The following is a 24,658-nucleotide window of genomic DNA, read 5'->3' as shown; positions in this document are numbered from 1 at the left end:
CATTCCTTCTTTGTCTTCTGGCTGGCTGTTTCCACCAACTGGAACACTAGAGGGAGACTGGAAGGCTGGGAAGGAGAGAAGGGTCTTGCTCCTTCCTGTCTGCTTTCTATTCCTGTTGCTGTAGCGCCAGTCGTTGTTTCAGGCTGTAGTTCAGTTCCTCCTTCTCAGAACCCACCACATGACACCCCTTCCTCAGAGGTTGGAGCATCAACAGCAGCCATTCCACACCCACGATATGCAAGCCCATTGATCATCAGAGGAATGTAATTCAAAACAACAGCATTGCTTCATACCCATTAGATTGGCAAACACGCACACACCTAGAAATGCAGGTGACAGCAAATGCTTACAGGGATGTGGGGCTAGACAGCATTCATGTACTGCTGTTGGAGATACAGACCAACACAGCCGTTCCGGAGAACAATGTGTCAGTATCTCATCAAATAACATATACACTAGGTCGGATAATTCTGGCATTTCTCTGTAATTCTGCTCTTGGGTATATATCACAAAAATTCTTGTCTGGGCGTGGTGGCTCACGACTGTAATCCTGGCACTTTGGGAGATGAGGTGGGAGAATTGCTTGAACCCAGGAGTTTGAGACCAGCCTGAGAAACATGGTGAGACTCCATCTCTACAAAAAAATACAAAAATTAGTCAGGTGTGGTAGCTCATGCCTGTGGTACCAGCTATGTGGGAGGCTTAGGCAGGAGGACTGATTGAGTCCAGGAGGTTAAGGCTACAGTGAGCCATGTTCATGCTACTGCACTCCAACCTGGGTGACAGAACAAGACCTTGTCCAAAACAAAAAAAAAAGGGAAAAAGAAATTCTTACACAAGGTATAAGGTGGCCTCATGACAAAAGCCATTGCAGCATTATTTGCAGTGACTGAGGAAGCAGATAAAACATTAGGGAGCACTATGCAGTACCTGTAAGATTATATGTAGACCCAACAATATAAATAGAGCCTAAAACAGTGCCGAATGACTTGTGTCTGGCAATGACAAAATAAGTAATTCGAATCACAGCCACCACTGAGAACAACAAAACAGGGACCAAGATATGGGAGAAAGGAAATGAGCTGAGAGATGAGCTCAGCATTTAAGGCTGCTTATCCCCTATGACCACCTGCTAATTCCAGCAGAGACAGCTGAGAGCCCAAGAAGCTGAGCGGAAATCTTAGCAGACTTATGCGGTAAGGAGTCAAAAATCAGAGTTCAGGGCTCACCAAGGAGGAGGGCCCTAGTAAGCCCCTTATGCTTTGTGTTGGAAACCCAAAAATCTAGGAATAAGTGTAAACTGGAAGTAGAATAGCATCCTAAGGACTGTATCCCTGTCCCCTAAGGGACTATAGTCAAGATTTACGCTCTTTCAATCCCTAAAAATTGGATTAAGGTGATCAGAATTTCTACTGCCCCAGCTGCCTGCCAGAAGCAAATGTAAATTTTTTCTGGAGGCAGATAACATTGTCCTTGGCCTCAAATGATTTATAGTTTTCTACTCACAATGTCTAGCACTCAATAAAAAATAACCAGGACAAGGCCCAGCATGGTGGCTCATCCCTGTAATCCCAGCACTTGGGAGGCTGAGGCAGGTAGATTGCTGGAGCCCAGGAGTTCACAGTGAGCTGTGATGCACCATTACACTCCAGCCTAGGCGACAGTGTTCGACCTTGTCTTAAAAATAAGCAGATTAACAGCTCGTAAGGAGAAAAGAAAATGTAATAAAAATAAAATTAGAAAAGCAATATAATAAAAATAGAGCAACCAGGACTGCAAATCATGGCATTGTCAGATACAGAATTTAAAATTATTATATTTAATAACTCAAGGAAATGAAAGACAGAATTGAGAAATTCAGCAGATAATTTGAAACTACAAAAAGAATCTAATGAAAAATTTAGAAACAAGGCAGGGTGCGGTGGCTCACGCCTATAATTCCAGCACTTTGGGAGGCCAAGGCAGGTGGATCACAAGGTCAAGAGATCGAGACCATCCTGGTCAACATGGTGAAACCCCATCTCTACTAAAAATACAAAAATTAGCTGGGCGTGGTGGGGCGCGCCTGTAGTCCCAGCTACTCGGGAGTCTGAGGCAGGAGAATTGCCTGAACCCAGGAGGCAGAGGTTGCGGTGAGCCGAAATCACGCCGTTGCACTCCAGCCTGGGTAACAACAGCGAAACTCCGTCTCAAAAAAAGAAAGAAAGAAAGAAAAATTTAGAAACATAAAATATACAAATTAAAATTAGAAGTGCAGGCCAGGCACGGTGGCTCAAGCTTGTAATCCCAGGACTTTGGGAGGCTGAGGCAGGTGGATCACAAGGTCAAGAGATCGAGGCCATCCTGGTCAACATGGTGAAACCCCGTCTCTACCAAAAATACAAAAAATTAGCTAGGCATGGTGGTGCGTGCCTATAATCCCAGCTACTCTAGAGGCTGAAGCAGGAGAACTGGCTGAACCCAGGAGGCAGAGCTTGAGATGGGCCGAAATCGCGCCGTTGCACTCCAGCCTGGGTAACAACAGTGAAACTCCGTCTCAAAAAAAAAAAAAAGATGGTAAAAGACAAGGAAAAAGGAGGTAAGAGACATAGGGGACACAGAAAGAAGGTTTAATGTATATTTGTTTGTTTTGTTTGAGCAGGTCTTGCTGTGTTGCCCAGGCTGGAGGGCAATGGCACAATCTTGGTTTACTGCACCCTCAACCTCCTGAGCTCAAGCAATCCTCCTGCCTCAGCCTCCTGAGTAGGTAGCACTACAGACACATGCCACTATGCCCAGCTAATTTAGTTCATTTTTTTGTAGAGATGAGGTCTCACTATGTTGCCCAGGTTGGTCTTAAGCTCCTAAAATCAAGGGATCCTCCTACCTCAGCCTCCCAAAGTGCTGGGATTACAGCCATGAGCCACCACACTTGACCTAATATATGCTTAACTGGAGTCTAGAAAAGCAAGGTGAGAGAAAATAGGGCACAGATAATATTTGAAGAGTTAATGGTTGAAATATTTCCAAACTGGTGAAAGAATCAAGTCAGTTTTTAGAAGTCACATGGACTGAAGGCGGGATAAAACAAACAAACAAAAAACCACACCTAAGCACATCATAGTAAAACTGAGGAAAATCAAAGACAAAGAGAAAATATTCCAAGCAGCTGGGGGGTGGGTTGATAACTTTTACGGTTGTGCAGTTTGACTAACAGACAACCTCTTTTTTTTTTTAATAGTTTAATGTATTTTGATAGCAACTTACAGGAACAGCACAGAAGACAGACAACATTAAAAACATGTACTTGCATGTAGGACAACTCAGTTAGAAAAGTATAGTGAATGGATGGAATCTACTGTATGATAAAAATGCTACAAACACCATTTAGTTGCCGTCAATAAGAAATTTACTTGTTTTAAAAAAATCCAAATGCTGGCATTGTCCAGAAAAATGTAACAGGTTTATTTATAATTATTATAAAGTTGAACCGCTGAAACTTGTTCACTGAAACATTTTAACTTGCATTAATGCTTTACGTCTCCGCATTTATATTAAAAATTCACACACAAATGAAAATGGAAAAACTGCCAATACCTGATTTCTGTCCCGTATTTTTCCACTCGCAATCATATACTTAGGTACCTTTTGACCCCATGGAAAAAAAATTATCTAACGTTCAGAACTACCAATAACAGGAAGAAGAGAATTTTTTTTTTTTTTAGAATGAAATCTTTCCCATCATAGTGGATTCTTAAGCACGCTCTCCACGTATGCGGCGTGCTAGCTGGATATCTTTTGGCATAATTGTTACACGTTTGGCATGGATAGCACAAAGGTTGGTGTCTTCAAAAAGGCCAACCAGATAGGCCTCACTTGCCTCCTGCAAAGCACCAATAGCTGCGCTCTGGAAGCGCAGATCTGTTTTAAAGTCCTGAGCAATTTCTTGCATCAGACGCTGGAAGGAAGATTTGCGAATCAGAAGTTCAGTGGACGTCTGATAACGTCTAATTTCACGGAGTGCCACAGTACCAGGCCTGTAACGATGAGGTTTCTTCACCCCTCCAGTAGAGGGCGCACTCTTGCGAGCGGCTTTTGTAGCCAGTTGCTTCCTGGGTGCTTTACCACTGGTAGATTTGCGGGCAGTCTGCTTTGTACGAGCCATGGTATAGAGACCTCCTTACTTACCCCCCTTCTCCTTCGGCTGGAGCTCGGCGAGCAAGAGGCGGCGCTGGCGTTGGAGAGCGACGGCGGCGCGGCGGCGGCTGCGAACACAATTCAACAGACAACCTCTTAACACAAACTACAGAAACCAGAAAACAAGACAATGGTATGTTTGATGTGCCAACAACAACAAAAAATAACTGCTAGCCTTGAATTTTCTGTCCAAGGACAATCTCGGTGATAGATCACAAAAATGGCCTCAAATTCTTGCCATCCCTGGATGCACACCGTTTTGTGATGGAACTTTCAGCTCCTCCCTGCAAGAGGTAGAGTTCATTTTTCCACACTCTCAGATGGGGCTTGGCCATTTGATTTGCTTTGGTCAATGGGACATTAAAAAACACAAGGCTTTCCGGGCCCGGTGGCTCACGCCTGTAATCCCAGCACTTTGGGAGGCCAAGGTGGTGGATCACGAGGTCAAGAGATCGAGACCATCCTGGTCAACAAGGCGGAAACCCGTCTCTACTAAAAATACAAATAAAATTAGCTGGGCATGGTGGCGCACACCTGTAATCCCAGCTACTCGGGAGGCTGAGGCAGGAGAATTGCTTGAACCCAGGAGGCAGAGGTTGCGGTGAGCCGAGATCGTGCCATTGCACTCCAGTCTGTGTGACAGAGCAAGACTCTGTCTCAAAAAAAAATAATGTGTGCCACCATCTCGGGACTGCAGCTCTCAGTGAAGGCGCAGAGAACTAGACGACGCCACACTTTCAGACAAATTCTGGTCGCTCACGGAGCAGAAGATCCCCAGTGGAGGAATCACACGGGTGGCCAGCACGACTTTCGTGGCCGGCACAGCAGTTCTGCCGGCACCTCTGCGTGGCAGCTCTCGGAGCAGAGTAAACAGGTTCGGAGGACCCACACGGGCCCCCAGCAGGACACCAGAGCCCCGCACAGCGGCTGTGACAGCACCTCGGCGCGGCAGTGCTTGGCGCAGAGTAAACGGGACCGGCTCCACTTCTGACCAAGGTTTGGAGCCCTGGGAAGGCAGAGTCGCCTACTACCGACACAAGAAGGAAGCCAGACAAGAGAATCCTGGGCAGAAAACCACCATCAGTTTTAACGCCGTGGCTCTGGCCCTGGGAACTAACAACCTGGACGTCCACTCAAGTGACCTAATCTGAAAGTTGGTAAATTCAAAGACGACAGGAGGATAAATTTACAACGACGGGAAGAAACCAGCGTAAAAAAGCTGAGAATACTCAAAGTCAGAACGCCTCTCCCTCTAAAGATGATCACAGTTCCACATCAACAATGGAACAAGGCTTGATGGAGAACGAGCGCATCCCAATGCTAGAATATCGCTTCAGGGAATGGATAATAACAAACTTCGGTGAGTTAAAAGAACATGTTGTAGCCCAACGTAAAGAAACTAGGAACTTTGAAAAAAGGTTTGATGAAATCCTATTGAGAATAGACAACTTAGAGAGGAGTATGAGTGAAATAATGGAACTGAAGAATACAATACAGGAACTCCGAGAAGTATGCACAGGTTTAAACACTCGAATTGCTCAAGCAGAAGAAGGGATATCAGAGGTCAAAGTCCAACTTAATGAAATAAAACGTGAAGAAAAGATTAGAGAAAAAAGGATAAAAAGGAATGAGCAAAGTCTCCAAGAAATGTGGGACTATGTGAAAAGATCAAATCTACGTTTGATAGGTGTATCTGAATGCGACGGAGAGAATGAATCCAAGATGGAAAATACCCTTCAGGAAATTATTCAGGAAAATTTTCCTAAACTAGCAAAGCAGGTCAATATTCAACCCCAGGTAATACAGAGAATATCACAAAGATATTCCTCAAGAAGAGCAACCCCAAGGCACATAATCGTTAGATTCACCAGGGTTGAAACGAAGGAGAAAATACTAAGGGCAGCCAGAGAGAAAGGTCATGTTACCCACAAAGGCAAGCCTATCAGACTTACAGCAGATCTCTCAGCAGAAACTCTACAAGCCAGAAGAGAGTGGGGACCAATATTCAACATCCTTAAAGAACAGAACCTTCAGCCCAGAATTTCATATCCAGCCAAACTAAGCTTCACAACTGAAGGAAAAATAAAATCTTTTATGAACAAGCAAGAACTCAGAGATTTTATTACCACCAGGCCTGCTTTACAAGAGCTTCTGAAAGAAGCATTACACATAGAAAGAAACAACCAGTATCAGCCCTTCTAAAAATATAGCAAAAAGTAAAGAGCACCAACATAAAGAAGAATTCACACCAATGAATGGATAAAACAGCCAGTTAACATCAAAGGGCAGTAACCCTAAATTTAAATCAACTAAATCCCCCAATCAAAAGACACAGCCAAAACCCAAGGGCATGTTACATCCAGACCTGTTTCACAGGCAAGGATACACAAAGACGCAAAACAAAGGGATGGAGAAAGACTTACCAACCAAATGGAGAGCAAAAATAAATAAATAAATAAAAAGCAGGAGTTGCAATTCTCGTATTGGATAAAATAGATTTTAAAGCAACAAAGATATAGTGGTAAAAGGATCAATGCAACAACAAGAGCTAACGATCCTAACACCCAGATACATAGAGACTTAGACACAATGAGACAGAAAATTAATAAGGATATCAAGGACTCGAACTCAGATCCGGAACAAGTAAACTTAATAAATATTTATAGAGCTCTCCACTTCAAATACACAAAATATACATTCTTGTCAATACCACATCACACCTACCCATAGGTTTAAATGAAACATTGATTGGCCATTATTAATACCCATCTTTTTAAAGAATAAAGCAATATTTCCACGCACTCTCCCTCTTTCTCTTCCTCTTTCTTCCTCTCCTTTACTCATTTTTTTTCTTTCCTTCACTCAAAAAAAAAAAAAAAAGAAATCAACTTGTAAACCTCTAGATCCAGGTCGGCAATGTCTCTCTCATTGCTTGAATTCCTTCCTTCCCTTCCCTCCCTCCCTCCCTCCCCCCTTCCTCCCTTCCTCCATCCCTCCCTTCCTCAAAAAAAAAAAAAAAAGGTAGCACTGTGATAGCTTCTGAAAACTTGCTATCATCTTTCAGCTTTGCTGCCAGCAGAGCGGCTTCGTGCTCCAAGTAATGCATTACGGTGGGCGGGGCGGGGGGCCGGAGTCGGTCCTCCTCCAGCTTGCCCCGGTGCTGCTCCTCCCTGGCACGCATCCTCTGCTTGCATTCCCACTCATAGAAGTCATCTCTGGCCTGAGCAAAGTCCACATGAAGGTAGCCTGAATCCTTTCTGTTGGTGCTAGACCTAATCACATCCTGTAACCAGAAAGGTAAATGGCTTTATCAACCATGAATTCCTCTGCAAAGCGAATGTGACAAAAATTCTTCTTGCTCTTCCGAATTGCTGTAAAATCACTGCACTGTTCAAAGACTTCTTGAATAATTTCTTCAGTAGCATTTTCTGGTAATCCTCCCACAAATACAGTCTTACACCGAGGAGGTTGTTCTCTTGTGGAAGGAGGTGGAAGACTTGGATTTTGAGGAAAAAGAGTATAGCTTTTGCAGTGGATTATTTCTTTGACAATAGCCACTTCTGTTGGTGGTGGGGGACGTACCAGTTCAAGGCCTGGTATCATTGGGTTAATGGCGGTGATTCCAGTCATCATGTAGATGCATGGATCAAAGCCTGGGACACAGATCGAGTCATATTTTCCTGGTCAGCTTCCTGTCTCTCCCCCAGCAAAACCCTCCACGGTTCTCCCTTCTCTTCCAACTTCCCCTTCCTTATCACCCCTAAGGGAGACCTGTGGGGATCGCTCCCGTGTGAGGCCCCTAGGAAATGGGCCTCGCCATATGGTGAGCTTGAGCCCGGACACAGATCCCTGGTTGGGGGAGTCAAGCTGAGGGAAAGCAGGAACCGAGAGAGGAACTATATGTTATCCAAAATAATTAAGAGACATTACTTTATGGATATGAGGACTTGGGAGGCACTGTGTCCACTTTCGGCTCCTTATGGTTTATTGTCTCATTGTGTTCATTTTGGACCCTTGTTACCTTCATTGTAAAATATTACCTTAAGTATTTACACTTGGTAACTTACTTACCGTAACTTACTGGGTGTAACTGTAACTTACTTACCATAACTTACTGGGTGTAACTGTAACTTACTTACCATGGCTTACAGGGCGTGAATGTAACTTACTTACCTTGACCTATTGGGCGTAACCTACTTACTGGAAGTAACCTACTTACTGGGCTTAACTTACTTACTGGGCGTAACTTAGTGGGCGTAACTTGCTTACTGTAACTAAAGTACGTTGATCTGGTGTAAACAACTTTAACTTCAGAAAAGTATATAATGAAACATATTGCAAAAATAAAATTGCTGCATGGGCATAGTGCATGTAGCCCTCCGGACCTCGCTCTTTTCTATCTCCTTTTTTTCCGGCGCACGCTCTCTTCCAGGTTTGGGACCCTCTCGCTGGACGAGATTCCCGGACTCCCGTTCAGTTCACAACACACCCCAGTTATCTTTTTTCTTTTTTTTCAGAGACAGGGTTTCACCATATTGATCAGGCTGGTCTCGAACTCCTGACCTCATGGTCCACCCGCCTTGGCCTCCCAAAGTGCTGGGATTCCGGCCTTATTTCTTTTATAACCTATTTCATTCCTTCCAATTGAGCACCCAACAAAGGAGATCGTTTCATGCACAGATATGGCTTATCCCTTTGATAAGTTGATTGTATGGGTTCTATAGCTCAAATTAAACCAGCATGTTGAGTCTCTAGGACTCAAAAGATACCTCGATTTGTCAGCTCAGGAAGGGGACTTTTCCAGCCTGAAATATTGGTAGGCTTGAAGGTGCACAGCAAGTCTCCCGCCAGGGAAGAGTCAGAAGAAAGTGGGAATTGGAGGGAAGAGAACACGCAGAAGGCTGAGCTGTACTGATGGAAAGCAAGAGCTTTCCAAGACAAATGGAGAACAAGTAGCACCAGGCTCTACGAGAAAACGCAAGGACATATCAGCCTGTGGAACAGTAACTGACATGCACACATAACCCTAATCCCTTCCTGCCACTGCCATTCCCTCAGTCTATCAATTTTTAGCTATTTGCAAAGCATCTCCTAACTGAGGGTCTTGTCCTCCTAGGCCCCCACCCTCGATTCTCTTGTCCCTGCCATCCTGCATGCCATAGTCTCTTTTGACAATCCCTCTTCCAACATCCTTGCTTCTTGCAATGATGACACATATCATGCTTCCTTTCTTTCCTTTCTGGGTTGGCCAGAGCAGGAGTTACTTCGTTTTAGTAAATAGACCCGAGCAACTAACACAGAAGGTTTTTGCTTTCTTCTTTTTTCTTTAACTTTCTCTAGAGTCCCAAATACTTAACAGTCAGTCCTGCCATCCCACCTTTTCCCTTATTTGAGTTGTTGGCGTTTTTTGTTTGTTCATTTGTTTGTTTTCATTTTTATTTTGTTTTGTTTTTTAAAAGAGTTTTGCTCTTGTTGCCCAGGCTGGAGTGCAATGGCACGATCTCGGCTCACTGCAACCTCTGCCTCCTGGGTTCAAGCAGTTCTCCAACCTCAGCCTCCTGAGTAGCTGGGATTATAGGCCTCTGCCACTACACCCAGCTAAGTTTGTACTTTTAGTAGAAACAGGGTTTCACCATGTTGGCCAAGCTGGTCTCACACTCCTGACCTGAGGTGATCCACCTGCCTCAGCCTCCCAAAGTGCTGGGATTTCAGGAGTGAGCCACCGCGCCTGGCTGCCTTTTTTTTTTTTTTTTTTTTGAGATGGAGTTTCGCTCTTGTTACCCAGGGTGGAGTGCAATGGCACGATCTCAGCTCACAGCAACCTCCGCCTTCTGGGTTCAAGCAATTCTCCTGCCTCAGCCTCCCGAGTAGCTGGGACTACAGGCGGACACCACCGTGCCCAGCTAATTTTTGTATTTTTAGTAGAGACGGGGTTTCACCTTGTTGACCAGGATGGTCTCGATCTCTTGACCTCGTGATCCACCCGCCTCAGCCTCCCAAAGTGCTGTGATTATAGGTGTGAACCACCTTGCCCGGCCTTTTTAATGGTTTTATTTATTTTATTTCATTTTTTTTTTTTTTTTTGAGATGGAGTTTCGCTCTTGTTACCCAGGCTGGAGTGCAATGGCGCGATCTCGGCTCACTGCAACCTCTGCCTCCTGGGTTCAGGCAATTCTCCTGCCTCAGCCTCCCGAGTAGCTGGGATTACAGGCACGTGCCACCGTGCCCAGCTAATTTTTTGTATTTTTAGTAGAGACGGGGTTTCACCATGTTGACCGGGATGGTCTCGATCTCTTGACCTTGTGATCCATCCGCCTCGGCCTCCCAAAGTGCTGGGATTACAGGCATGAGCCACCATGCCCGGCTATTTTATTTTTATTTTTTATTTTATTTTTTTTAAACAGTCTTATTCTGTGGCCCAGTCTGGAGTGCAGCGGCATGATCTCGACTGATGGCAACCTCCACCTCTCAGATTCAAGCGATTCTCTTGCCTCAGCCTCCCAAGTAGCTGCGATTACAGGGGTGGCCACCATGCCTGGCTAGTTTTTCTCCTTTTTTTGTAGAGATGGGATTTCGCCATGTTGGCTAGGCTGGTCTTGAACTCCTGGCCTCAGGTGATCCGCCTGCTTCAGCCTCCCAAAGCGCCGGGATTACAGGTGCGAGCCACTGTGCCGGGACTTCCTGTGCCTGATTTACTGACTCTTCCTGTCATCATACTCAAGACTTTTTTCTTTTTTTTTGAGACAGAGTTTTACTCCTTTTTGCCCAGGCTGGAGTGCAATGGCACAATCTTGCCTCTTGGGTTCAAGCAATTCTCCTGCCTCAGCCTTCCCAGTAGCTGGGATTACAGGCACCCACGACCATGACCGGCTAATTTTGTATTTTTAGTAGAGACAGGGTTTTTCTATGTTGGCCAGCCTGGTCTTGAACTCCTGACCTCAGGTGATCTGCCTGCCTCAGCCTCCCAAAGAGCTGGCATTACAGGCATGAACCACTATGCCTGGACATGCTCAGTACTTAATTGGGCTTTTCTCTTCTTTAGAAACCATGAGACTTAAACAGTCAGAAGGATCTGGAGGTATACCTCTAAAGAAGTCCACCAGCCTAATTGACTGGGAGGTTTCCTCTGCATCGAATCTGTCCCGGGGGAAAGGGCTGGGGTGCTACTGTGCTGAGAGGAACCCTTTCAAATGCTGCTGATCACCTATAGGGCCATCAGAGAGAAAGGAAGACGCAGCTGGACCCATGCTTCCCAGGTGAAGTCAGTCCCTCGGGAGGACTGCACTGTGGCTCCCACGAAGGAGTTTTCTACTAACTGGTGTTAGCACTGAAGTGAACCGAGAGAGGAAGTACGCTAAGAAACCTGTGACTGTCCTCATAGGCTGCCTGGCTGCTCTATCTACGGTAGTGGTTATGTGAATTACTGTAAGACTCACATTTTTACTAACAAACATGTTATTTGTTAACATTTGAAATTGGTCTGTTTGGAATAATTGAATGCTGGGAAGACATAATCTCATCAAGCTGTAGGAGGCCCTCACTCATAGCCCGCAGCAATTAGCTACAAAATAGTTCTACAATATCGCCATTAGCAAGTCTATTCATATTAAAGGAAACAATTAGATATTGGGACTATGAATACGGAACAGATGAAAAAGATGAAAAGAACAGCATCTAATCAATAGATAGATAGAAAGCTGGAATTTACAGACAGGCTGCAGAAGACAGGTGTAACATCACCTCATTAACTGTACAATGCAAGTTCTCTGCAGTCCTAGTATGGATGGATAAACACAGCTTGTCTGTTATCCAGGGAGACTTAATAGGCTGAGAAAGTGCCGGTAGGACGAGTTTATCCTCAACGAAAAACAGGGCTGTGTACATTACACCCTGGAAGTCCATAATAGGACTTCAATCCTAGGTATCTTTGTAGTTCACACTGAGAAATATTATTCAGGAAGACAGAACAATTACCAAAGAGCCTACATACCTGGCCTGGTGGTGGGTGCCTGTTATCCCAGCTACTCGGGAGGCTGAGGCAGGAGAATTGCTTGAACCCAGGAGGTAGAAGTTGCAGTGAGCCAAGATTGCGCCACTGTACTCCAGCCTGGGCAACAGAGCGAGACTCCATCTCAAAAAAAAAAAAAGATGTTACGTATACATATGAGGGAAACTCAAGAAATTCCGGGAGCCTTATAAGGAAAATACTTAATTAAAAATTTAAATTATAAGACTCCAGAGTTAACCTACTTCAGGTTTGGATGGAATAAGACTTTGTAAGGAGTTATGAAATAATATTCAAATGGTTAGCCATTTGAAAGCTCAAGCAGCCAGGTGCAGTGGCTCACGCCTGTAATCCTAGCACTTTGGGAGACCGAGGTGGGTGGATCACCTGAGGTCAGGAGTTCAAGACCAGCTTGGACATCATGGTGAAACCCTATCTTTAGAAAAAAAAAGAAAGCTCAAGCAATAAAGATGTCATGACAGCTAGTACAATGCATGATGGAGGGAAACGCTCACACATTGTTCACCAAGAACCTGATTGAACCCTGCACCATTGGTGTGATATATTTGAAGTTTGTCTTCTAAGGCAAATATTTTACTGAATTCAAAAACTGACGCTAGTGGAATTGTGGTAGTTGTTTTGCACTTTACTATGGACTCGCTGGATATTTAGTTATCTGCAACTTGCCCAGAAACAGGTAAAAGCAACAATGGTGTTAATTAAACATTGCCATGTTATTATTTCATAGTAACACAGGAAGAAGGTGGTAAAGGCAAATACAGATTAAAAACAAGAGGCTTAATTCTCTCTGTTGAAAATAAGGCAAGAGACTTCCTGCACCTTCTTCCTTTTCCTTTTGGAATTTCTTTCTCTGTCCTTTTCAAATGTATGTAGATCTTTTTAATGGCTAAAGAAGCTCTGGCCAGTTTCACAACTCAGGAATGTTTCCTGTCCTCTGGGATCCGGGAGCCAGCTTTTTGAAATGTAATTAATCATCCAGGAAGATAACCCTCCTCATCTCTCAGTTTCAGCTGCTACCTGGCTCCTAATTGTGAGACCTGCAAGTATTGCAGTAGTGGGTACAAACCCACTTAGCTGTATAGAAGAGTGAGGCACTTTCTGTCTGTTGTTTTTAATTAAATTTCCCCCAACATACTCCACAGCAATGGGGAAATGGGACAACTCCAATTGGAGGGACTGAAAAGACAGAAGGAAGAAGACTAGCGCCCTAGCAGCCCCTTTGGGTCATGGCCTCATCCCAAGGATGCATATGGTAGGCACCGAGACAGTGAGGGCATAAAAGGAGAGGAAGGACTTGATTTGCGAGTTGTGCAAGTCATAGAATTGGCAATATCCCCTCCCCAGGGGGTTTGCAGTGTGCATTTTCTCCAGGAGGCAATTGTGATGGGACCTGAGAATTGCCAAAGGCTCCCTTACAATGTAAAAGTGCCCAAGTTCCGATATGTATAAGCAAATGCCTCTGCCCTCAAAGGGAGATGCATCTCAATGCACTGTTGGTTTTAAAGGAAGAGAGTACTTTGGTCAGCTTCCTGGCATGGCTTAAAAACAAGAACCAAAATGAACCTTGTAATTAGATTCTACAGAATCCTTCTTGAGGATCTTAAGTTGTTTTTTTTTTTTTTTGAGACGGAGTTTCGCTCTTGTTATCCCGGCTGGAGTGTTACCCAGCAATGGCGCGATCTCGGCTCACCGCAACCTCCACCTCCTGGGTTCAGGCAATTCTCCTGCCTCAGCCTCCTGAGTAGCTGGGATTACAGGCGTGCGCCACCATGCCCAGCTAATTTTTTGTATTTTTAGTAGAGACGGGGTTTCACCATGTTGACCAGGATGGTCTCGATCCCTTGACCTCGTGATCCACCCGCCTCGGCCTCCCAAAGTGCTGGGATTACAGGCGTGAGCTACTGTGTCTGGCTTCCTTCTCTACCTTAAAATGGTAATTTATAGACTGAAGTTTTCTAGTTTGTGTTGGGTTTTTGTAAAATTATATTTTGTTAGTAAATTATCAATTGTTTCTGTTGTTTGTTAAAGAATCAGCTTTTGGATTTATTTACAATTTTTACTATTTTATGTTTTTAGTTTATTCATCCCTGTTTTAATCTTTATTCTCTTTTTTTCCCCTACCTTCATTTTCCCTTTGGCTTCTCGCATTATTTTTTGGTTGTCGTTGACTTTTGATCTATCCTCCTTAATCATGAATATCCTGACTATTCTAACTGCCCCTCATGGAACTCTTGAGTTGTGTGTAGACGTTGGGGCAAGATGTGTTCTTCTTTTCGTGATGCTCTTTGTATATTCTCCTCTTTCATCCAATGATTGCTTAAGATAGGTTTTTTTCTTTTCAACTTCTTATTTCGAAAATTTTAAAACCTACAGTAAAGTTGCAAGAACAGTACAATGATTTGGTATCATTATTTGATATACTATTCAGGCATAAAAAGAAATGATCTCTGACCCATGCCACAACACAGGTGGCCACATAGTGTATGATTATGAATCCATTCATATGAAAGATCAGAATAGGCAAATCCACAGAGACAGGAAGGAGATGAATGGTTACCAGGAGCTGGGGGAGGGGGGAATGGAGATTGGCTGCTAACAAGTAAGGGGCTTCTTTTTGGGGTGAAGAAATTGTTTGAAATTATTAGCAATGCTGGTACAACGTTGTGAGTATACAAACAGCTGCGGAACTCTATCTATGCTTTAAAGAGTAATGTGATTACCTTTTTTTTTTTTTTTTTTTTTTTGAGACAGAGTCTCTCTCTGTCACCCGGGTTGGAGTGCAGTGGCACAATCTCAACTCACTGCAGCCTCCACCTCCTGGATTCAAGGGATTCTTGTCTCCCAAGTAGCTGGGACCACAGATGCCTGCCACCACGCCCAGCTACTTTCTGTATTTGTAGTAGAGACAGGGTTTCTCCATGTTGGCCAGGCTGCTCTGAAACTCCTGACCTTAGGTGTTCCGTCCACGTGACCCTCGCAAAGTACTGGATTACAGGCGTGACCCATCCACCTAGCCATGTGATTACTTTTATGTGATGTTAATTTCATCTTAGTTTAAAAGCATTTAAAGAAAAAAAGAAAAGTACACCAACTCCCTGGATAACCTTCATCTGGGCTCGCCGGTTGCTAACATGTTACTACATTTGCTTCCTTCCTCAGAGACTGTTACTTAATTTCCAAGTAATTAAGATATCTTTATCATCTTTTTATGTTCCATATCTAATCTCACTGGATTATAAGCAGTCGACGTGGCCTACAAAATGTGTATTTTGAATCTGTTAAGATTTTCTTTCTGGACAAATATGAAGAAAAATACAGATATTAATGCAAGTAGCCTGGTGAGAATTTTTGGGCAGTTTAGAAGTCAATTCTCCAGCTTTGATACCTCCTGGGACTGTGAGGTTAACACCTCTCTGCCCTCTGTGCTCACTGGAGAAGATTCTCATCCTTCACAGTCTGGCCTGGCTCCACTCTGACCCTCCAGTCCCATCTTTTGATCTTGCCTTTCACATCTATCTCACTCACAGTCCCACGGACCTTGCCGGGAGACTGACTCAAAGTGTCCCGCCACGCCCTCTCTTCTTCCTAAATCAAGCTTCCAAAAAGGGGAAAACTCATTCATTGCATTTATTGTTTTTTTATTTTGACTCTAAAATTGTGAATTATATGGCCGGGCGTGGTAGCTCACGCCCATAATCCCAGCACTTTGGGAGGCCGAGGCGGGTGGATCACAAGGTCAAGAGATCGAGACCATCCTGGTCAACATGGTGAAACCCCATCTCTACTAAAAATACAAAAAAATTAGCTGGGCATGGTGGCGCGTGCCTGTAATCCCAGCCACTCTGGAGGCCGAGGCAGGAGAATTGCCTGAACCCGGGAGGCGGAGGTTGCGGTGAGCCGAGATCACATCATTGCACTCCAGCCTGGGTAACAAGAGCGAAACTCCATCTCAAAAAAAAAAAAAATTGTGAATTATATAAAAATACAGAAAATGTATATATACAGTTTAATGACTAGAAATAAACCATCAACGACTGGTGTGAATAAACTGAAATAATATTATTATTTACTAAAACAGACAAAAACAGATTGAAGCAGTGGCTTGAAATCTTCCCACAAATAAGACGCCAGCCCCATGTGGTTTTACAGACAAGTTCGAGCAGAGAACTGAAAAGAAAGGACCAGCAACAACAACAGTAGGTCTAGTTCATATGAACAAAACCTTCACATGAACTAGACAAAGACAGAACAAGATAGGAATATTGTGGGTCCATTTCAGTCTTGAACAGAGACAAAAGTTCTAAAGAAAAATTTCGCAATCTAAATCCAAATGTGTATAAAGGAAAATAACCAATAACTACCAAACTCGGTGATTTAATATTAGAATATCTATAAATGTCTTTCAACACAGGAGCAGGATAAAGGAAAACATGTTGGTCATCTCATTAAGTGCAAAAAAAGCATTTGATAAAATTCAACACTTATTCATAACAAAAACTCTTCATAAACTGGGAATGAAAGGGAACTTCTTAGACTTGATAAAATGCACACATAATTGTATTAATAGAGAAATGTTAGAAGCATTTTCTATTGTTTCTTTCTTTTTTGGGGGGATGGAGTCTTACTCTGTCCCCCAGGCTGGAGTGCAGTGGTGCGATCTCGGCCCACTGCCAGCTTTGCCTCTTGGATTCAAGCAGTTCTCCTACCTCAGCCTTCCAAGTAGCTGGGACTACCAGCACCCACCACCACGCCCTGCTAATTTTTCGTATTTTTAGTAGAGATGGGGTTTCACCATGTTGACCAGGTTGGTCTTGAACTCCTGACATCAGGTGATCTGCTCACTCGGCCTCCCAAAGTGCTGGGATTACAGATGTGAGCCACTGAGCTTGAACTAGATTTTCTTTGTACCACCTCTATTGGGGTTTGTTCTGGAGGCTCTAGGTAGGGTAGTAAGGCTTAGAGTGGTGGAAATACATATCTGTCATTATTTCAGACGAAGTGATCCTCTGCAAAAAAGAAAAATCAACAGAGGATATAAAGACAAATTATCCAAAAGAAAAGAGAGTTTAGCAAGCTGACTGGACATAATGATGAACATACACCACCCATAATATTTAGAAAATATGCTTCATAAAAATACCTCATTTATAATAGCAACAAAAAATTTAGAATGCTCAGAAATAAGTAAAATAAAAGATGTGGGTGGGGCATGGTGGCTCATGCCTGTAATCACAGCACTTTGGGAGGCTGACGCAGGAGGGTCAGTTGAGCCCAGGAATTTGAGCCTGAGCGACAGAGCAAGACTCTGTCTCTAAAATAATAATAATCATAAAAATAAAAAGAACAATGTACAGAAAATTCTAAACACTTTTTTTTTTGAGACGGAGTTTCGCTCTTGTTACCCAGGCTGGAGTGCAATGGCGCGATCTCGGCTCACTGCAACCTCCGCCTCCTGGGTTCAGGCAATTCTCCTGCCTCAGCCTCCCGAGTAGCTGGGATTACAGGCATGCGCCACCATGCCCAGCTAATTTTTTGTATTTTTAGTAGAGACGGGGTTTCACCATGTTGACCAGGATGGTCTTGATCTTTCGACCTCGTGATCCACCTGCGTCGGCCTCCCAAAGTGCTGGGATTACAGGCGTGAGCCACCGTGCCCAGCCTAAAAAGCATTAATTCTTAAGAAGAAAATAAGGTAGCCTGGCTTGATTACTTGAGCCAAGGAGTTCGAGAGCAGTCTGGACACATGATGTGAACTCATCTGTATAAAAAAATTAAAAATTAGCTGGGTTTGATGGTGGGTGCCTGTGGTCTCTGGTGGCTGAGGTGGGATGATTGCTTTAGCTCAGGAGTTCGAAACCGCAGTGAGCTGTGTTTGTGCCACTGCACTCCATCCTGGGCAATGAGATCCTGTCTCAAAAACAACAACAACAGCAACAACACAAAGAAAGAAAAGAAAAAAACAAGATGAATTTATTAGAAACTTCTTTTTTTTTGGATATATATCTTTTCTTTTTTTTATTGCATTTTAGGTTTTGGGGTACATGTGCAGAACGTACAAGATAGCTGCATAGGTACACACGTGGCAGTGTGCTTTGCTGCCTTCCTCTCCTTCACCCACATCTGGCATTTGTCCCCATGCCATCCCTCCCCAGCTCCCCCCCCACTGTCCCTCCCCTATTCCCCCCAATAGACCCCAGTGTGTAGTGCTCCCCTCCCTGTGTCCATGTGTTCTCATTGTTCATCAAATGTAGGAACTTCATTTTATGAAAGACTCCTTAAAGAAAGCAAAAAGGCAAGCCACAGATGAGAGAAAACATTTGCAATACACATAGCTGGCAAAGGGTTAGTATCTAGAATATGAAAAAAATTCCTACAAATCAATAAGCAAAAGGAAGAAGAAAATATGAAAATGGGCAAAAGACAGAAGAGAAAACTCAGAAGAAAAGAGCAGCCCTGCTGGTAACCACGGAAATGCAAGATTACGGTGGGGTACTGCTTCACACCCATCAGCCTGGCAAAAACGAAGCAATCCCCCAAATAGCAAGGGTTGGAGAAAATGTACTCTTGAATCCAGGAGGCGGAGGTTGCAGTGAGCCGAGATCTTGCCACTGCACTCCAGCCTGGGCGACAGAGCGAGACTGTCTAAACAAACAAACAAAAAAAACAAACACCAAAGGAGTTGAGGAAGATACAGATCAAAAAGGATCCTGCACAGAGCGTTAGTGGAAGTGTAAATTGGTAGGAGCACTTTAGAAAACAATTAGGCTTATGTAAAGCTGCACATTGGCTGATCTTACAGCCCAGCAGTTCTCCACATTGCACTAGGAGACAGGTACACAAATGTTCCCAGCAATACTGTTTATTTTTGAGATGGAGTTTTGCTCTTGTTGCCCAGGCTGTAGTGCAATGGTGCAATCTCGAGTCACTGTAACCTCTGCCTACCGTATTCAAGACATTCTTGTGCCTCAGCCTCGAGTAGCTGGGACTACAGGCGCCCGCCTCCACGCCCAGCTAATTTCTGAAGTCAGATGATCCGCCCGCCTCGGCCTCCCAAAGTGCTGGGATGATAGGCGTGCGCCACCGTGCCCAGCTGTAATGCTGTTTAGTAGCAAGAAAACTGGATCCAATCCAAGTGCCCCCCAATAGGAAAATGGGTAAATAAATTAGAGAATATTATATATCAGTAAAAATGAATGAACAATGGCTACAGACAGCATCATGGAAAAAAGGCTTAGTTACATAATGTTGAAGAGAAGAAAAGCAAGTCCCAGAAAACTATACATAGGACACTTTTGCATAAAGTTCAAAAATAAGCTAAACTATGACGAAGAAATCTGGGGAATAGGGGAAAAATAAGCTCAACTAAAGAACATATTATTTTAGGCAGACATGATACAGCTATACGAAAAAAACCAAAACCTAGGCCGGGGGCAGTGGCTCACACTGGTAATCCCAGCACTTTCAGAGGCTGAGCTGGAGGGATTGTTTTAGCCCAGAAGTTTGAGACCAGTCTGGGCAATATAGTGGAACCCTGTCTCCACAAAAACATTATAGTTAGTTGAGTGTGGGAGGATCAGAGGGAAGATCACTTGAGCCCAGGAGGTGGAAGGTACAGTGAGCTGAGATGGCATCACTATCTTCCATTCTGAGCAACAGAGCCAAAACCTAAGTGAGAAGCAACCCAACTGCCTATTGGCCAATGAACACATAAAGAAAATGCAGTCTGCTTGCACAACAGAACAACAGATTACTATTGGGTCACAAAAAAGAATGTAGTTCTGGCCAGGCGCGGTGGCTCACGCCTGTAATCCCAGCACTTTGGGAGGACGAAGCGGGTGGATCACGAGGTCAACAGATCAAGATCATCCTGGCCAACATGGTGAAACCCTGTCTCTTCTAAAAATACAAAAATCAGCTGAGATTACATGCGAGAGCCACTGCCTGGAATTAACTTATTTTCTAAATAGAAGATAAAATGTAACAGGTCGTTGGGTGGACGAAAGTGTTGATGGATAATGATAATCTGGGTCTGTGAAATGGAAGCAACAACAACATCGAAAAACATAAAAGAGCCGGGCGCGGTGGCTGACGCCTGTAATCCCAGCACTCTGGGCGGCCGAGGCGGGTGGATCACGAGGTCGAGAGATCGAGACCATTCTGGTCAACATGGTGAAACCCCCTCTCTACTCAAAATACAAAAAATTAGCTGGGCACGGTGGGCGTGCCTGTAATCCCAGCTACTCGGGAGGCTGAGGCAGGAGAATTGCCTGAACCCAGGAGGTGGAGGTTGCGGTGAGCCGAGATCACGCCATTGCTGGGTAACACTCCAGCCTGGGTGACAAGAGCGAAACTCCGTCTCAAAAAAAAAAAAAAAAGAAAAAGAAAATGCCATGTTCATATGAGAACACGACAAGCCCCGGCCTCCCACTCTGCTTTCTCTACACTGTCAGCAGCGTTTTTTTTTTTTTTTCAGTTTTGAGAAAATGAAGCAGCAGGCTGGGTGTGGTGGCTCACGCCTGGAATCCCAGCACTTTGGGAGGCTGAGGCGGGTGGCTCACCTGAGGTCAGGAGTTTGAGGCCAGCCTGGCCAACATGGTGAAACTCTGTCTCTACTAAAAATAAAAAAAATTAGCTGGGTGTGGTGGCAGGTGCCTATAATCCCAGCAACTAGGGAGGCTGAGGTAGGAGAATTGCTTGAACCCGGGAGGCAGAAGTTGTCGTGAGCCAAGATTGCGCCATTGCACTCCAGCTCAGGTGACAAAGCAAGACTCCGTCTCAAAAAAAAAAAAAAAAAAAACAATTCAAGGTGCAATTAAAAAAAATGGTGTAGCAGAAATAGACCAAAGCAAAGGGAATTCAATGGAGACAGGTAGCCTTGCCAGTGAATGGTGCTGGAACAACTGGACATCCACGTGCAGAAAAAGGAACCTAGGCACAGACTGCGGTGGCTTGAAGGTATGTGGCCTTCCAAAATTCATATGCTGAAACCTAATGACCAAGATGGTGGTATCACAAGGCAAGGATTAGTGCCCTGATAAAAGAGACTTCATGGAACGGTCTTGCTTTCCCCCCTTTTCCAACACATGAGGACATCATGAGAAGACATCACTGATAGAGACCCTCGCCAGGCACAGAATCAGTCGGCACTGTGATCTTGGACTTCCCAGTCTCCAGAAATGTGAGAAACATGGTCTGAGATAGACTTTCTATCCTTCACAAACATTAACTTAAAACATATTATGGACTCAAATGTAAAACACAAAACAGTCAATTCCTAGAGGATAACGCGGGAACATCTAGGTGACAATGGGTTTGGTGATGACTTCTTTAGATACAGTGCCAACAGCGTGACACATGGAGAGAAAATAGCACTGCAAACTCAGCTCATGGCCGAGTAAGGAAAGGGTAACCCAGTCACTCTAGGCCAAGGCTTCCAGAAGAAGGAAGCTGAACTGAGTTTCTGGGTTGCGGTCTGGCTTCAGCCTCACTGACAGTTCCTTTCTGAAAAAGCCAGTGGGCAAGGTCATTAGAGACTCCTGGGAAACAGGGGTCCCCACTCACACATCTGACAGGGCTGGGCTTGGGACTCAGGATTGCATCCACTGGAAAAAATACAGTTGGCCTCGGTATCCATGGGTTTCACATCTAAGGATTCAACCGACCATGGATGGAAAACACTTGAAAAATAAAACATAACAATACAACAATAAAGATAATACAAATTACAAAAACAAAACAATAAACTATAACAACTGTTTATGTAACATTGACATTGCCTCAGATAATATGAGTAATCTAGAGTAGATTTAAAGCACTAGGGAGGATGAGCAAACGTTGTATGCAAATAGAAACTTTTAGATCAGGGATTTGGGCATCCATGCATATTGGTAACCCCACTAGGGTGAAGCCTGGAACCCATGCCCCGTGGACCCCAAGGGACAACTGTAGTCAGGAGGGTGGGATCCTCTATGTGTCCTGCTACTAAGGGCACTATGGCCTTTTTGCAGCTGTCTATGGTTGGTCAGAGTGGAGCCCTTCTGTGGGGTGTCATGGTGTCCTCAGTAGGTCCAAGCTCTGGGACATGCATGGAGAGCAGGGACCTACCTCAGCAGCACAGAATAAGATAGGACCCATCCAGATAGGAATCTCAGACACACACACATCTTCAGGTTAAAGAATGCTGGAGTGCCCTGGGGAGCATGGTGGTGCCACTCTCACCCTGTCTGTATCTGAGCCAGATGGCCTGCTCCAGCCTCAGTGCTGTGCTGGGATGTCACTGCACTGTACTCAAGCGGAGCACAGAGGCTGCCCCAGGATCAGCTGTCCCTCATGTCCTTCCTCCTGAACGCTGTCCCAGGGTTGTGTATTTGTCAGGGTTTAAGCTGACTAACTTTAGCAAGAAAAGGGATTTATCTGGTGGAATGTCTAATGGAGTGGGCCTGAGATGCACAGGCAGGACCAGTTCTTTTTTTTGATTTGTTGTTTTACAGACTGAGTCTCACTCTGTGGCCCTGGCTGGAGTGCAGTGGTGCAATCACAGCTCCTTGTAACATTGAATTCCTGGGGCCAGTGATCCTCCTGCCTCAGCCTCCTGAGTAGCTAGGACTACAGGTGAGTGCCACCATGACCAGCTAACCAATACCTGTTTTTCGTGGGATCCAGATTAAGTAAGGACCCTGCAGAAGGACTGGGCTGCATGGCAAGCTGCTCTGCCACGAGTCGCGGAAGCCGGCCAACCTGACGCTGCGGGAGGGATCTGTCCATGGTAGGCCAGAATGCTGTGTGCAGCCCTCAGGAAGCCTCAATGGAAGGATCCCAGCAGGGACCGTGGGGGCTGCAGCAGGGCCACACCTTCGGTGGCAGACCTACTCACCACTGAAAAAAACACAGCCGTGGCCATGCTACCGGGTCCCAGGAAAGACTTAGAGCCTGACCATGGGGCATCCAGGGCCTGTATGACTCGAGCTGCCTATTCTGAACTGAGTATTGGGATGGAGACGGCACACTGAGGCCCAGGCAGTCCAGATCCCCTTCCCTCTCCCCCAACCTCCCATCACCTGGCTCTTTCACACTGGTACACCCCCTCAGCTCACACTTAAGGCCTCATGGGTGGTGGTGGTGGGGTGACCCCATGACTAACTCAGAGCCAGGTCCTCGACAGATTATCTCATATTGGCACTAAGAAAAACACCTGCTGCCTCACTGAGGTCCCACACAAAGTGGCCCTGAGGGACAGTGGTGAGGGGACATCTTCCTAGGGAGCAAGACACTAGGCTGCCTACTTTGTAGAGGGAGAAATGGCCTGAGATGAAGGTGGCCATGCTCCCCGGTCAGTGGAAAATGGCTGGGTTGATTGGTCAGGCACCCGGGTGGAAGGAGATTGGAGGGAAGAGACAGGTGGGGTGAAGACGTACTTACAGGAGTGCTCAGGAAGTGTGTGTGGAGCCCCTGGGGAGCATGCAGTGTGGACGGGGTGTGCCACAAGCATTGGACAGAGGGGAACATCTGGTGGAGGTCAGCCAGCTTCTCCCCAGGAGGCGATGGACCCACTATGCCAGAGGCCATGGTGGGAGGGCTGGAGGCTCTGTGTAAGCCCGATGGCAAAGACTTTCTCTTATTAAGGCTCATCTGGAATGTTCCACCCACAGCCCCACCAGCGGCCGACACCGATGCTGAACCCTCAGTATGATGCCATTCCTCAAGACCCACCAGCCATTGGGTGGCAAGTTGTAACCGACACACCAGCCATTGTCTCAAGTTCTGCTTTGCGGGAGAAGCCCGGGATAAGAAACTCACCTCCCTTCTCCAGATTCTGGGCAGGCCCGCCATTCCTGATTTGTCCTCTAACCAGGAGTCAGGGAGGAAAGGAAGGGCTTTAATTAAACAGCCCAATGTAGCTGGGTTTCCCTCACTTGCCCAAGCCTGGAAATGAAGCATGTGGCAATTCCTCCAAGTGATCTCCCGCAGCCGGGGCACCCCCTGGGAACTCAGCCCTCCACCTGCTGCTGCTTTCCAGGCAAAAGCCTTCTCCCTCCACGCCTGTCAAGAAGAGGGGGCAGGTGGTGGGAGCGAAGAGGAAGAGATGGAAGGGCTGTGAAAGCGGGGGCGGGGCGAGGGCTGGGGTTGAGGAACAGGTAGGTGACCCCGGCTGGCCCCTCTCCCGACGACTCACACCCTCCCCACGCTTCGTTTATCCTTTTCCTTTCTTTATTGTTTTAAACAAAGGTGTCCGTTTCAAAGACAGCAGGGAATGGCTGAGTTGAAGGAGGGATGCAGTCATTTAAGGAGAAGCCAGAGGAAGGAGCAGAGGCGTGAGGGCTGCTGCTTCCAGGACCCCGGAGAGGGGCTGAAATCGCGGACTCTCTCCGGGGGACCCAGGAGACTGCTCCTCCTGGCAGGACCCCTCTCTCAGATCGGCATCGGGCGGACAACGTGCCGGGCGCCCACTCCTCGGGA

At 45.4% G+C, this 24,658-nt stretch overlaps 2 protein-coding genes across 2 annotated transcripts; both read right to left on the bottom strand.

Annotated features, from left to right (window-relative positions):
- Positions 1-3,240: 3,240 nt before the first annotated feature.
- Positions 3,241-4,254, bottom strand: LOC108589928 (histone H3.3A-like). The gene has a single exon (XM_017968703.5). It carries the CDS (start codon positions 4,142-4,144, stop codon positions 3,734-3,736), a length of 411 nt encoding a protein of 136 aa, XP_017824192.1. The 5' UTR covers positions 4,145-4,254; the 3' UTR covers positions 3,241-3,733.
- Positions 4,255-4,962: 708 nt separating this feature from the next.
- Positions 4,963-23,102, bottom strand: LOC128930628 (ecto-NOX disulfide-thiol exchanger 1-like). The gene is given in 5 exon segments (XM_078363063.1): positions 4,963-5,031; positions 7,205-7,446; positions 7,449-7,856; positions 22,845-22,958; positions 23,054-23,102. Coding segments are annotated over 5 exon segments (882 nt in total).
- Between the last annotated feature and the right edge of the window lie 1,556 nt (positions 23,103-24,658).

The sequence above is a fragment of the Callithrix jacchus genome, chromosome X (assembly GCF_049354715.1).
Source record: "Callithrix jacchus isolate 240 chromosome X, calJac240_pri, whole genome shotgun sequence".
Lineage (NCBI taxonomy): Eukaryota > Metazoa > Chordata > Mammalia > Primates > Cebidae > Callithrix > Callithrix jacchus.
Note: the sequence above shows the minus strand (reverse complement) of the source record. Positions and strands in the feature narration are given on the sequence as shown.

Excerpts from the sequence above, each read along its gene's own strand:
- LOC108589928 (XM_017968703.5), bottom strand. The coding sequence starts at position 4,144 with ATGGCTCGTACAAAGCAGACTGCCCGCAAATCTACCAGTGGTAAAGCA.